At 35.3% G+C, this 14,544-nt stretch overlaps 1 protein-coding gene across 3 annotated transcripts in view; it reads left to right on the plus strand.

Annotated features, from left to right (window-relative positions):
* Positions 1–14,544, plus strand: part of LOC121378313 (WD repeat and FYVE domain-containing protein 3-like) — a 106,948-nt gene that overhangs the window by 64,248 nt on the left and 28,156 nt on the right. For all 3 annotated transcript variants that reach the window (XM_041506423.1, XM_041506422.1, XM_041506424.1), the window contains 14 exons: positions 1,249–1,320; positions 1,797–2,022; positions 2,830–3,031; positions 4,028–4,113; positions 5,006–5,120; positions 6,521–6,619; positions 7,256–7,333; positions 9,333–9,465; positions 10,391–10,473; positions 10,806–10,965; positions 11,690–11,916; positions 12,175–12,323; positions 13,062–13,121; positions 13,632–13,778. In XM_041506423.1, coding sequence (XP_041362357.1) covers positions 1,249–1,320; positions 1,797–2,022; positions 2,830–3,031; positions 4,028–4,113; positions 5,006–5,120; positions 6,521–6,619; positions 7,256–7,333; positions 9,333–9,465; positions 10,391–10,473; positions 10,806–10,965; positions 11,690–11,916; positions 12,175–12,323; positions 13,062–13,121; positions 13,632–13,778 — 1,837 coding nt within the window. The remainder of the gene's footprint in view (positions 1–1,248; positions 1,321–1,796; positions 2,023–2,829; positions 3,032–4,027; positions 4,114–5,005; positions 5,121–6,520; positions 6,620–7,255; positions 7,334–9,332; positions 9,466–10,390; positions 10,474–10,805; positions 10,966–11,689; positions 11,917–12,174; positions 12,324–13,061; positions 13,122–13,631; positions 13,779–14,544) is intronic.

The raw sequence follows: 14,544 nt of genomic DNA on the forward strand, positions 1-14,544 counted from the left end.
GCTCTATAATCATCTATTTGTCTCTTCCCTCCGACTTTTAATACCCAAGTTAAAAAGTCAGTTTCAGGTTTTTTTGTGTTGTACCTCATATGTGTACTTCACTGCACCTTCCCTGCATCCTTGTCCTCTGCTGCTAATAAAGCAGACTCGTGGCACTAACTAATGGCCGCCAGTAGTAGGGGAGTATAGTAGGTAGTTACATGTGCCTCTTAACAGTGCAAAGAGTAACTACTGAACACTCTCCCAAGTGGTCAGACTAAGCCCACAGCTAAAAGCTGATGGGGAATGACAGGTGTGTGGCACGAATAACCACAAGAGACCAGCACCTGTCCTGGTTGGAGAGACAAGGACTGGGATGTGGAGGTGGACATTGAATGAAGGTGAAAGATAGGAGGAGGAATTGCCAGATTGGGAAGAAATGAGATGGAATTCAAAGGAGAGAAAGAAAAGGAGGCAGTGGGATAAAAAAAAAATTAATAATAATAATTAAAAAACAAAACATTCTTGACAAATATGATGTAATATAAAACAGTTAATAGTCCTGTCTAGAAAAAGTGAAATAATCAAAATAAAAAGCAAAATGATGATATTTAGGTAATGAATTCTGACTAATATAATTAACAGTGAAAGCATTGTCCTTCTGGTTTTCATAAAAATAAATAATTGAGTATATATAAATGACCATTATATAATTAAAGGTATTTTATACTCCCAACTATCCATGAAAGATTTGTGGCATGGGTATATCACTACCGCTTTTGTTTTGTAAAAGATGTAGTAGTATTTTTTGTTATTGCTTATTTTGTGTATGCTGTCACATTTTTAAGTGTTGTGATCATCATTGTAAACATGGTTTCTGAGACTATGTAACAGTTTTTCAATTTCTAGCATTTGTTTCCAGAGTAAAATGAATTTTAAGTTTTCGCCTTCTTGAATCCTGTCATTTAGTGTAATGAAAAAACGTTTTTCTTTGCATTAGATTACAGAGACAGAATGATAACACTGTTTGGTTGTCAGTATAATTCACATTTTCTGTTGCATGTATTGCATGTATGCAATCACTGCAAAAGTAACATGTTCCTTGTTGATCTGAAAATAATATTTGTTGTGTATGATGGGTAAATCATACTTGCTCATTGTGATATAAAGATCTTTTATAAAATGTTATTGTTGGGGTTTTTAATGTTTGGTGTTGCAGAAGCTAAAATTGCTCAGTAGTGATTAATCAGTAAGTTTTATTTTGTACAGGCATGTTTACAAGAGAAGCCAAAGAAGTGTTTGAATTTATCAGCAGGCTTATTTCGCAGTCAAAACGAAAATGTAAGTCACCTCTCCAATCACTGATTATCCCCACCTCCACCAAACAGAAAAAACAACTACAAAGAAATGTCTAATAAAAGAACACAAAACAATTTTTATGTTGTCTTAAAACAAAAAAGTTTCTGTTAGGTAAATGAACCACAATACTTTGTATATAACAATTGCTGGTGCCTTGCTTAAATAAAATTTTAAAATCCAGACTCAAATCTTGAGCAATTCACACAGACTTAACTGCATATTATTTGTATGGTGTTGTCATGGCTGTAAAATCTTTAGACTTTGTTAAAGTGATCAATCTAGACTTTATAGTTTATAAACATAGGATCTGCCCCAAATTCACCCAGCAAACATTTCACTAACATTTGCAAACTATTCCATTGGCATTGGTTTACTGTGAAGCGCATAAGCCAGTCTGTTGGACATTTGTCTGCTCAGTCTGGCTGAACTCGGCCCTGATTTCTTCTTGTTTGTTTCAGCATCTGGTGTATCCCTCGACCCGATCTACAAGTGTCTGAACCGCACAATCCTGTTCCAGCTCTCTCGGCCGATCGACAGTGTCACGAGTCAGGCCAGTGTTCTCGAGGCTCTGCATAAACTCACCAACAGCAGAAGCTTGGTGTTCGGTCCAGGAAATTACGACCAGGAGTTTTTGGGCTGTTTGTGCTATTGTCTGCTACAACTCACAGAAGATCCACAAAACAGGTAGGTTTTTAGGGCTTGGATAGCCTTCGGCAGTATGGTTTGATATCATTCACTTTTTGGGTTCAATATCATTCACTTTTTGGGTTCAATATCATTCACTTTTTGGGTTCAATATCATTCAGTCTTGGTGGCTTGATATCCTTCTTTTGTGAGGTTTGATATTTATTTGTAATGTTATATATTTACTTATTGGACTTAATATCATTCATTCACATTGGACTTGATATTATTCAATGTTTGTCTGTGTATCATTCATTTTAGGTATTCAGTTTTAGGGCTTGATATCATTCAGTTTTGATGGCTTGATATCATTGTATTGGTGTTCATACCATTTAGTTGTGGAGCTTGATATCATTCACTGGTAGGGCTTAATATCATTTGCTTTTGGGGTTTTGGGACGATATTCAGCTGTAAAGTTTTATATCATTCACTTGTAGAGTAATACTATTCACTTGAAGGGTTTGATATTCACTATTAGGACTTGTGAGACTATCCAGGGAGATGTATGTTAATCACCTAATGGCATGCATATAATTAATTATGGTAAACATTTTGTACTGTCTGTAGCATCAAAACTCATGGCTTAAATTTTGATTGTGAAATAACATTTTATTCAAATAGAATGGTATCATGACAGGTGTTATTTTAAAAAGTTTTTTTTTAAACATGATGTGTTCGACATCTAATAGCTGATGTGTATTTTTGTGCTGGGTTGTCATTACACCTTCATTCATTCATTCATTCATTAGAGATGCTTGTACTTCACTTCCTGTCTTTTATTTGTGTGTTGTTTTGTGTTTTTCACAGTGCTGCTAACCTGAGTGAGTTGAAACCCCGCATGACAACCTGGCATTGCGATCCTGATGCATCAGATTCAGACAGTCCTGGCTCCAGCTCCAATTCCCTGGCCACAACGGGCAGGCAGAACTCCGTGCTGGAACAAGGGATGCATGTTGTCGCTGTGGCAGCCAAAAGAGTTTGGGATGAACTGTACATTTGTAAAAAGCCAGTAAGTGTTTTTTTTATAAATAGTCTTACACTTCATTCAGTGTTGTCTGTGGCTGAGCAAATATTATAGATGTAATTTTTCAGCCTTTAAGGGGATTTCAGATTTTTTTTTCTGTCTTTTTTTTTTAGTTCAACCAGAGGGGACTGTAGGTTTCATCTCAGTCCTGTATGTCCATCCGTCTGTCTGTATGTCAATTCATCTGTCTGTCTGTATGTCCATCAGTCAGTCTGTCTTTCAGTCTGTCTGTCTATCCATCTGTCCCACGTGTAGTTTTCCAGACTTTTGTTCACAGTGCCTTAGGATATTGAGCTGAAATTTGTATATAGCTTTATTATCAACTGAACCGGCCTCGGTGGCGTCGTGGTTAGGCCATCTGTCCACAGGCTGGTAGGTACTGGGTTTGGATCCCAGTTGAGGCATGGGATTTTTAATCCAGATACCGACTCCAAACCCTGAGTGAGTGCTCCGCAAGACTCAAACCACTTGCACTGACCAGTGATCCATAACTGGTTCAACAAAGGCCATGGTTTGTGCTATCCTGCCTGTGGGAAGCGCAAATGAAAGATCCCTTGCTGCTAATCGGAAAGAGTAGCCCATGTAGCGGGTTTCCTCTCAAAATCTGTGTGGTCCTTAACCATATGTCTGACGCCATATAACCCTAAATAAAATATGTTGAGTGCGTCGTTAAATAAAACATTTCTTTCTTGTTTTTATTATCAACTGTTACAGATCAAGTTTGATTTTCATGGCGATTTACCCATTTTTACAGTTATGGCCCTTGAACTTCGGAGATATGGAAATTTGTTTTCTGGACTCTGTGTTTCACAGTGCTTCAAGATATTGAACTGAAATTTTGTGTATAGCTTTATTATCTACTTTTACAGATCAATTTTGACTTTCGTAGTGATTTACTTATTTTTCACAAAGTTATGGCTCTTGTGTATGTTGCTAAGATTTGTTTATAACTGCACTGTATTGAGGTCATTATTCTTTCAGGCACTAGAGGAAATATTCAGGACTTCTCTCAATTCCATTAACAGCAGCACAAAGAATATCTCGGCTCCAGATTTAAATGCTGTCAGGTAACTTCTTGTAACGATGTTTTCCCTCATACATGTGCAATTTAAGATAGTTAGTTAGATCCCAGTACTGACACCCCGAAGTGAGTTTTAATGGCTCAGTATAAGGTCTTTACATCACATTCTGTACACCAGCATTTCTATCACTAGCTTAGTCATACTTAAGGTGCTTGGGTCATAGTAATGAACCTTCTCGATGGACCATTTTTTGCTCCAGCCAGTGCACCACGACTGGTGCATCAAAGGCCGTGGTATGTGTTATCCTGTCTATGGGATGGTGCATATAAAATATCCCTTGCTGCTAATCGAAAAGAGTAGCCGATGAAGTGACAACAGTGGGTTTCCTCCCTCAATATCTGTGTGGTCCTTAACCATATGTCCGACGCCATATAACCGTAAATAAAATGTGTTGAGTGTGTCGTTAAATAAAACATTTCCTTCCTTCCTCAATGGACTAATTCTCTGATTGGGTTTTCCCCCATCCCAACCAGTGCTGTCCTGTCTGGAAAAATGCATATAAAATATCACTTGCTGCTAATGGAAAAATGTTGCAGGCTTTCTCTAAAACTAAGTATCACAATTATAAAAAAATTTGAATTTATGTGCTTTAGTGGTGTCATTACTCTCACTAACCATTAACAACTAACGATTAACCCACTGCCCTGTACAGACAGCCCAGATAGTTTTGAATTGTGTGCCAAGGAGAGCATGCTTAAACCATAATTGGATATGTGCACGAAAGAAATGAAAATGCTGGTTAGATTTGTTCATTTGAGTATCTCCTATACTTAGAAAGTTGTAGAAAACAATTTAAGTTTTACTTCTGTTCTACTGATCATTTGCCAATAATCTCTGTTGATATCAGATGTGTATGAATGTTGTTCTGTGTTTTCAGACTACTGATTCAAGAACAGGCCTCAAAGATTTGGGTGACCTATGCCGAGAATGAGCGGAAGACCTCGTTTATGCCTCATGACAAACTCCAGACACAGATACAGTCAGTCAGTGGAGTAAGTGATTGTTGAGTCTTTATTAATATACTGCACAACAAAAGAAATGTGAATATTTTAATAGAGAGAGAGAGAGAGAGAGAGAGAGAGAGGAGAGAGAGAGAGAGAGAGACAGAGAGAGAGACAGAGAGACAGACAGACAGACAGACAGACAGACAGGGAGGTTATTACCAGAGTGTTTTACGGTATCATCAATATCATATATTAGGAATAAAAATTGTATTATGCGAGCCTCTGGTGAGCATAATACATTATTTTTATTCGTAATATATGATATTGACGATACCAAAACACAAAGAGGGTAATAATCTCTTTAACATATAATCTCAAGCTTAATACAACATGTTTTTGTAAACTGTACACGCAACTTTAATTCCAGTCAGCCATTACTAGATATTCAGATGATGTAAGAATATGTGGAGGAGTGTCTTTTTGAATGGAAATGACGTCAAACTCAAATGATATCGTTTTGGATGTCCTTACATCAAAATAAACTAGTGCTTAACATTTTTTGTTTTCTGAATGCTGGACAGCTTTCAGTGTAAAATTGCTATTGAAATGTTTTTATTTGATGACTATGAATGCATACGTCAGTTATGAAGTGTCACCCTAGTATGTTTGCTTAAATGTTAATAAACCTAGTGCCGTGACCTCGACTAATTTACATCTAATTTGCAATGTTATCAAATTCTTAAAGTATGTGATCTGAAAAATATCACATACTTTGATTGCACTGAAAATGTAAGATATTATATGATAAATATATGTATTTTTCTGATAAATTGGGGTGTTTTTTTCGGCAAATAGACAGTCAAAATGGGCCTAAAATGTTCATAAGAGATTGATAATTTTAATAGTCATAAAAACTTACAGGATTCAAACTGAGCAAAGAAAATCAAATTAATATTACGCGTTTCATTTGTTCTTCAGTATAATTGAAGCTGTGTAACTACTAATTTTTAATATTGATTGTTAATTGCATGAAGAAAACTAGAAGTGTTTTTGTCTGTGTAACTGACACAGTTATACCGATATGGTTTGGGATAGCAGCATGTTTTAATAATTAGGTCATGATGACTTTTATTTCATATCACAAGTTACGTTCATTAACTGCAGAAAATTTTACTCGAAATAATGTATTTGGAATGGTTGTGTATTATGGAACAAAATTAGGTAATTTCATGCTTGACTACACATGAAAGCAAAATTATATGTCAACAAACCACCATCTGTATTTAAAGTACTTACAGGTATGACAAAATATGAATCAAATGCATTTAAATGTATTGATGTATTTCTACATTATACAACATCTGTGCTGTGTACATTTTGGAGTAATCATTATTTTAGCAATTCGTATAATTGCTTATAATATGATTTTGGGGTTTTTTTTATTCCAGAAACTCCAAAGAGTGGGCAGTGGAGTTCTGAAATTTGCAAGAAAAACAAAGAGAGATTTGCCACTTAAAACTTCACCAGCTTCAACAGTGCATGTTCATGTGAGAATTTTTATTTTATTGAAGTATAGCATTGAGGGAAATTTTATAAGTCTTACTCCTTTTCAGTAAAACTTAACCTGTGTCTTTTAAGACTAGAGCTCAGATTAATATGTATAAGACATTTTTTATTTGAAAATATTATAACATTGTAGATGTAGAATACCAATTATTATCCTATAAACTTTTTTCAGGTGTTTTAATATAACTGGGGCTGGATGTAGGACAGTGATAAAACACTCACCTGATGTGCGGTCGGTCGGGTCGATCCCCATCGGTGGATCCATTGGGCTATTTTTCGTTCCAACCAGTGCACCACGACTGGTATATCAAAGGCTGCAGTATGTGCTGTCCTGTTTGTGGGATAGTGCATATAAAAGATCCCTTCCTACTAATGGAAATATCTAGCAGGTTTCTTCTTTAAGACTATAATTCAAAAATTTGGCATCAAATGTTTGACATCATTAATAAATCAATGTGCTCTAGTGGTGTTGTTAAACAAAACAAAAAACTTTGATTTTTTTAATTTAACTGAAATTAGAATTTGATGTGAAGATTTTACTGTAAAACAAAGAACAGTAAAGAATTTATTCTTAAAAATGGTTTATATAGAATTATTATTTTATTAAATCTTTGCAGGACTTCCATTTGTGGACAACAAACCATGTGACACTGGTCAAGGATGTAGTTGAATTTCAACATAAGCAATATCAAGAGGTAAGGTTCACCAACAAGGTCTGTTGTAAAAATTACTGTTTCGGAGGAGGGCATATACAAAATAAATTTAATAATTTCCTATCACCCCAATATAAAGTAGAATTTAGATGATCGTACCAGAAAAGATTGAAAAATGACCCTATTTGTAGTTATATGTGATTGTATAGAAGTTCGATATTGCAAATAATTTTTAATATGTATTTCAATTCTGATGTTAAAACCAAAGTTATTATACAGTATAACTTGTCTAAACCAGACCCTGAACAAACCAGAGTCCTGTCAAAACCGGCCAATTTTCATGGTCCCGAATTTTCTAAATTCTAAAACACGACCGTCTAAGCACCAGATCCTGTCTAAATTGGATAAATATTAGGTGTGTGTGTTACAGTCATATAGCACATCTAGTCATGTAATAATCTCGGTATCGTATAGTAGTAGTAGTGTCATCCTCTATGCCTGTGTGTGTGTTACAGTCATGTAGCACATCTGGTCATGTAATAATCTCAGTATCATACAGTAGTAGTGTCATCCTCTATGCCTGTGTGTTACAGTCATATAGCACATCTGGTCATGTAATAATCTCAATATCATATAGTAGTAGTGTCATCCTCTATGCCTGTGTGTTAGTCATATAGCACATCTGGTCATGTAATAATGTCAATATCATAATAATAGTGCCATCCTCTATGCCTGTGTGTGTGTTACAGTCATATAGCACATCTGGTCATGTAATAGTCTCAATATCATATAGTAGTAGTGTCATCCTCTATGCCTGTGTGTTACAGAGTCATATAGCACATCTGGTCATGTAATAATATCAGTATCATATAGTAGTAGTGTTATCCTCTATGCCTGTGTGTTACAGAGTCATGTAATAATCTTGGTATCATACAGTAGTAGTGTCATCCTCTATGCCTGTGTGTTAAAGAGTCACGTAATAATCTTGGTATCATATAGTAGTAGTGTCATCCTCTATGCCTGTGTGTTACAGAGTCATTTAATAATCTTGGTATCATACAGTAGTAGTGTCATCCTCTATGCCTGTGTGTTACAGAGTCATGTAATAATATCAGTATCATATAGTAGTAGTGTCATCCTCTATGCCTGTGTGTTACAGTCATATAGCACATCTGGTCATGTAATAATCTCAATATCATGTAGTAGTGTCATCCTCTATGCCTGTGTGTTACAGTCATATAGCACATCTGGTCATGTAATAATCTCAATATCATAATAATAGTGTCATCCTCTATGCCTGTGTGTGTGTGTGTTACAGTCATATAGCACATCTGGTCATGTAATAATCTCAATATCATATAGTAGTAGTGTCATCCTCTATGCCTGTGTGTTACAGAGTCATTTAGCACATCTGGTCATGTAATAATATCAGTATCATATAGTAGTAGTGTCATCCTCTATGCCTGTGTGTTACAGAGTCGTGTAATAATCTCGGTATCATACAGTAGTAGTGTCATCCTCTATGCCTGTGTGTTAAAGAGTCATGTAATAATCTTGGTATCATATAGTAGTAGTGTCATCCTCTATGCCTGTGTGTTACAGAGTTATTTAATAATCTTGGTATCATACAGTAGTAGTGTCATCCTCTATGCCTGTGTGTTACAGAGTCATGTAATAATATCAGTATCATATAGTAGTAGTGTCATCCTCTATGCCTGTGTGTTACAGAGTCATGTAATAATCTTGGTATCATACAGTAGTAGTGTCATCCTCTATGTCTGTGTAACAGAGTCATGTAATAATCTTGGTATCATACAGTAGTAGTGTCATCCTCTATGCCTGTGTGTTACAGAGTCATGTAATAATCTTGGTATCATACAGTAGTAGTGTCATCCTCTATGCCTGTGTGTTACAGAGTCATGTAATAATCTTGGTATCATACAGTAGTAGTGTCATCCTCTATGCCTGTGTGTTACAGAGTCATGTAATAATCTTGGTATCATATAGTAGTAGTGTCATCCTCTATGCCTGTGTGTTACAGAGTCAGGAGCACATGGACAAGTACCTGCTGGAGGAGTGGCAGCAGATGGAGGAGGAGCTGCTCCGCGTGCGCGGTCTGTGGGGGCCCAACAACACATACAGGCTCGACAAGTGGATGTTGGACATGACAGAGGGTAAGGCACCGACATTACAGGGATTACAAAATTAACAAAATGGTCACAAAGATATTGATTCATGACAGAGGGTAAGGGACGGAAAATATATAGATAACAAACTGGTCAGAAAGACATTAATGACAAGGTACGGCAGGAAGAATATATAAATGGATAACAAAATGGTGACAAAGATATTGATTAATCACAGAAGGTAAGGCACCAAGAATACATGGATAACAAAAAAAAATTGTGACAATGGCATTGTTAATGACAGACGGTAAGGCAGGAAGAATATATAAATTGATAACAAAATTAACAAAAAGGTGACAAGGACATCGATTCATGACAAAATATCGGATGCATTTTTACTGAACACCAAAAGAAATTAAAATCAGGTTTATAGTTAGTATTTCAAATAGGTTTACTTGATTACAAAACCTCAGTTCTGTGAAAGTATAAATGGTAAATCAACCAGTAATGTTCTTGAATCTCAGTAGGTGTTCATTCCTTCTTAGAAAACAAATTTCTCCTTTGAAAGAAGGAAGTGTTAGTCACGTGACCAGAACATGAAGTAGAAGACTCATTTGAAGATTTTAGCCATTCCATTGGATGTTAGGATGTTTGAACCAAACTAATATCCCTAGGAGAATATGCCATTGTTTGAGGTCAGGTTAAGGATTTTTAAAGAGAAAACAATTTAATGTTATAACTGAAAATTATAGATCCACCTCAGGGCAAATAAATATTAGAAGTTTGACCACATCTATCCCACATGTGGAGATTTTAGTGCGACCTCAAAACTCTTTCTGTCCTTAACCTTTGGTGAAAAGCTCATTGGAACTCCTGACTTTTCAAGACCCTTTGAAAGTTTTAAAGATTTTTTGTCTGATGTTGTTTTCATCAGTCCTGTATATAAGAGTTACTGTTTTTGTTTTGTCACCAGGGCCGTGTCGTATGAGGAAGAAGATGATGCAGAATAACATGTTTTTTGTTCACTACCCATACAGACCGGACCTGGAGGACAGTGTAAGTGATGTTGAGGTGTTCTACAACATATCTTCTATATGATGATAGTTTTATTATGAATAAAGAAAATCTCATACTTGAAGTATTAATTAGCATTAATAGAAAGGGAAATTTTGATGCAAGGTTTTTGTCTGCTAACAAACACTGCAAGCTTTTTTGTCCATGACAAATCTGTTGAGGGTTTTTTTCTCTCATATTTTCATAGATATTTTATTTAAATAATGAGAAACCTATAAGTCTGCAATTTTGTTAAATTAATTTTTTTACTATGTATTTATAACTAATCGATTTTTGAATACCAATTTTTTTAATTATATTTTATATTCTTGTAGCCTTTAAGGTACAAGGTGGCTATAAGTTTCGACAGTAAGGAGTTCTGTGAGCACTATCGACCCCAGAGCATTCTGGGCCTGGAGTCACTGCCGATAAAACGGACAGGTGACGCTGATGTGCTGGTGGACGAGATTGACAGTGGACTGAATTTACATGACGGTGAGCAGAGAAAAGGAATGATACTCAAACACATTGACTATGTAACGTCTATTATCATTTTAATGTATTAACATAGTGAGTGCAGAATCTGGCTGTCAGTAGAGTGCTTGTATGAGGTGCTTGGGTCATAGGATTGAACCCCCTTAGTAGGATCATTCTCTGATTGCCCACAACCGGTTTATTATATGTGCTATCCTTTTTATAGGAAAGTGCATATAAAAGATCCCTTGCTGCTAATGGAAAAAATGTAGGTTATTGTTTTCATTAACTTACTGTTTAGTATTTTACTGTTGTTTGGTCTTTGAACTCCCCATTTCATAGTGTTGTTTATTCATATCTAATCATGATTTGTTAAAATTATTCATATGTATATTTTGACTGGTGATACATAGAGCAATTTTGAGCAAACGTAAATTCGAGATTAGATTATATAAAAAAAACCAACACAAATTTATTTACTTACTTACTTACTTACTTATGAATATTTGACGTGCCTATATCCAATTAAGCTTCAAGCACGTTGTACTGGGGACACAATCCAGCAGCCTAAACTGCTTCTCCACAACAAAAAAGGACACAAATTTAAGATTTTCTTTTCTTAATACTTCTCATATCAGACTATAGTACAGTTTCCCAACCATGTAAGGCACCATTCTGAAATTTCAAACAGCTAATCAGAAGTGGTTATAGAGCTGTCATGATTTCTTCATTTTCTGATTTTCAGCTGACATTATGAGCATGCCAAAACTGTTACCGAGGTCAACCAGTCAGAGATCAGGATGTGATGATGAAGATCAGGATGATGTCCCAGCCTCTGAGCTTCCTGGGGAATCAGAGAAAGTTGAAGGTCAGTCAGAAAATCAGCAGGAAGGTCAACAAGAAGGTCAGACAACCACTGGAGAAAGGGGAGGTAACCAGGCAATACTCCGAATATTGGGAGAAAAGGAAAAGGTAACTGACTATCAATAATATATTGGATGAAAAAAAAAAATTAAGTTGATTTTTTTATTTTATTAAATAAGAAATTGTTTTGGGTCCTGTAGGGGACTTGTATTGCTGTAACAGTACTCTCAAAATGCTTGTTTTTACTTTAAAAAAAAGAAAGGTAATTTTAGTTTAAAAAACATATATTTATAAATAGATGAATTCTTTGCATTTTAAAAATTATTATTGTACTTGATTTTTAGTTTTTGCTGTTTGATGCTTCAGATTTCCCACATGTTCCGCTGTGCTCGTATTCAAGGTCTGGACACCTCAGAGGGTTTATTGCTATTTGGCAAGGAACACTTCTATGTAATTGACGGCTTTACACTGCTGAAAACAAGAGAAATAAAAGACATCGATACTCTACCTCCAGGGTAGGAAACCAGTATTAATCAGTTATGTTGTAATAGACATTTGTCATATGCTGAAATTGCTACATTCACCAATAGACAGGATTTGTTTCTATTATAATAATAGCAAATTGTTTTAAAATATTGTCTGTTATATATGTAGTAGTGTAGGTATAAAAGTGCTCCAACTGGCAGTAGCTAGTGGGAATTTCCCTATTAGTTCAGATGGTAGAACGCTGTACTCTAGTACTGAGAGTCTGTAGTTCGAATCCCCTCAGTGGAGGTTGATTTTTCTGTTAATATATTACGAGCAGGTGTCTTTATGCAGTTTTTAAAATGCATCTGAACTTTCATTTGAGCAAATAATCCTTCTTGTAGTGAATTTTTCAGCAGCTAACAAAATGGCCTAATAAAACCTAAATAAAAACTTTAAAGACTACTCAGTTAATGCATTATAGTACAGTGAAACCTGTCTAAACCGGATCACATCAAGGACCTAATATTTATCTGCTTTAGCCATGGTCCAGTGTTTAGAGGGTAATATTTTAGAATTTTGAAAATGTTGGACCATCAAACTTGGTCAGTATTGACAGGATTCCGGTTTGTTCAGGATCCGGTTTCACTGTATCATACTTTTGTGGATTAAAATCAAATTTCAGTACAAGGTTGTAATATAACATTGCAGGAATGTTACCTCTGTACATCCATATAAGATTATAAAAATGATTCGTTACACAGCAGTTTCTTTGTTAATTTTTGCAGCTACCATGACCCAATCATTCCCAGATCATCAATGAGTAGTGGAGGAACCATGAAAAGAATGTGAGTATTTGTACTAGTAAAATTTAGCTATGTAAACTCGTTTCATAACACACATTGGCAGGCTTATTAGTCTTATTAGGAGGGGACTACAAGTTTCATCTCCGTCTGTCTGCTTGTCTGTCCCACATTTAGTTTTCTGGATGGGTGTTGTTGTTTTTTAGAATGCCATGAGATATTGAGCTGAATTTTTGTTTATATCTTTATCATGTATTGTTACAGATCAGGTTTGACTTCCATGGCAATTTACCCATTTGTGACAGTTATGGCCCTTCAACTTAGAGATGTTATAGCTTAATTTTTTTTTTTTTTTATATAATTGTTGTTTTTTGGGGGGGGTTTGGGGTTTTTTTTATTTTTTATTATTAAACATTCATTGCGATAAACATCTGTGGATTCAACTGTCATTGGCATTGGATAAGTTTATGGTAGGTAAGATAGTTAATTCTATTGAATTCTTGTTTTAGGTTTATAATTCATTTATAAAATAAATAAAAAAAATTACTATTTCAGGTGTAGCAAATTTGCATATGTTGAAGTGCGAGAAGTACTGAAGCGACGATACCTGCTGCAGCCGATCGCCATTGAAATCTTCTCCGCTGATGGGAGGAACTATCTGCTGGCTTTCCCGCGAAAGACTAGAAACAAAGTTTATGCAAAGTAAACATTGTCTGGAATACTGTGTTCCCCATACACTGGTGCCATCCTTAATTAGTTTTTCTCTTTCTGAAGTCATCGCTCTGCACATGTATAACCTACTGTGAAATGACTTTCATGGTGGTCTAATGTTCATGTAATTCATGGACTAGTGCAGTCAACAAATTTAAGAGCACAATGAAAATATAATACATGTACACATATAATACAAAATTATCAGGGCTTCTACACTATGGTAGCCCCACTCCCATGGATATTGATATTCAATGTTGGGCTAGGAAATAACTACTATTGCCATGCCCGATGGCTAGTGAAAAAAAGTTGACAAATGCTGTATTTAAGTCTATTTTGTAAATATGAATATCCCTCTCTCAAGCCCACCCACCCCCAATCTTAGTGTTTTTAATTGCTATCTCCATCTTTAGATAACATATTGATTATTACAAGTAGTAAAATTGTATTAAGTAAAGTAGGCTAGTCAATTTTTAATTGTGGCTAGTCAATTTTAAAAATCACTGATCCCATGGTAGTGGATTTTGTAAAAATTCTAGAAGCCCTGTTTATGATACTGCCTTTTCGACCGACTAAATTTAAGGACCCAACAATTTTTAATTTTTTTTAGCAAAACGATGAAATGTAAGTCTACGAAAATAAAGGATTTCACAGAAGTTGATCTCTATGAAATGGCACTATATTAACTATCTGGTTTTTTGGATATTCCTTGTTTAAAAAATGATGTAGATGATTATCTGACATATACTTTCATATA

The sequence above is a fragment of the Gigantopelta aegis genome, chromosome 8 (assembly GCF_016097555.1).
Source record: "Gigantopelta aegis isolate Gae_Host chromosome 8, Gae_host_genome, whole genome shotgun sequence".
In the NCBI taxonomy this organism is placed as follows: domain Eukaryota; kingdom Metazoa; phylum Mollusca; class Gastropoda; order Neomphalida; family Peltospiridae; genus Gigantopelta; species Gigantopelta aegis.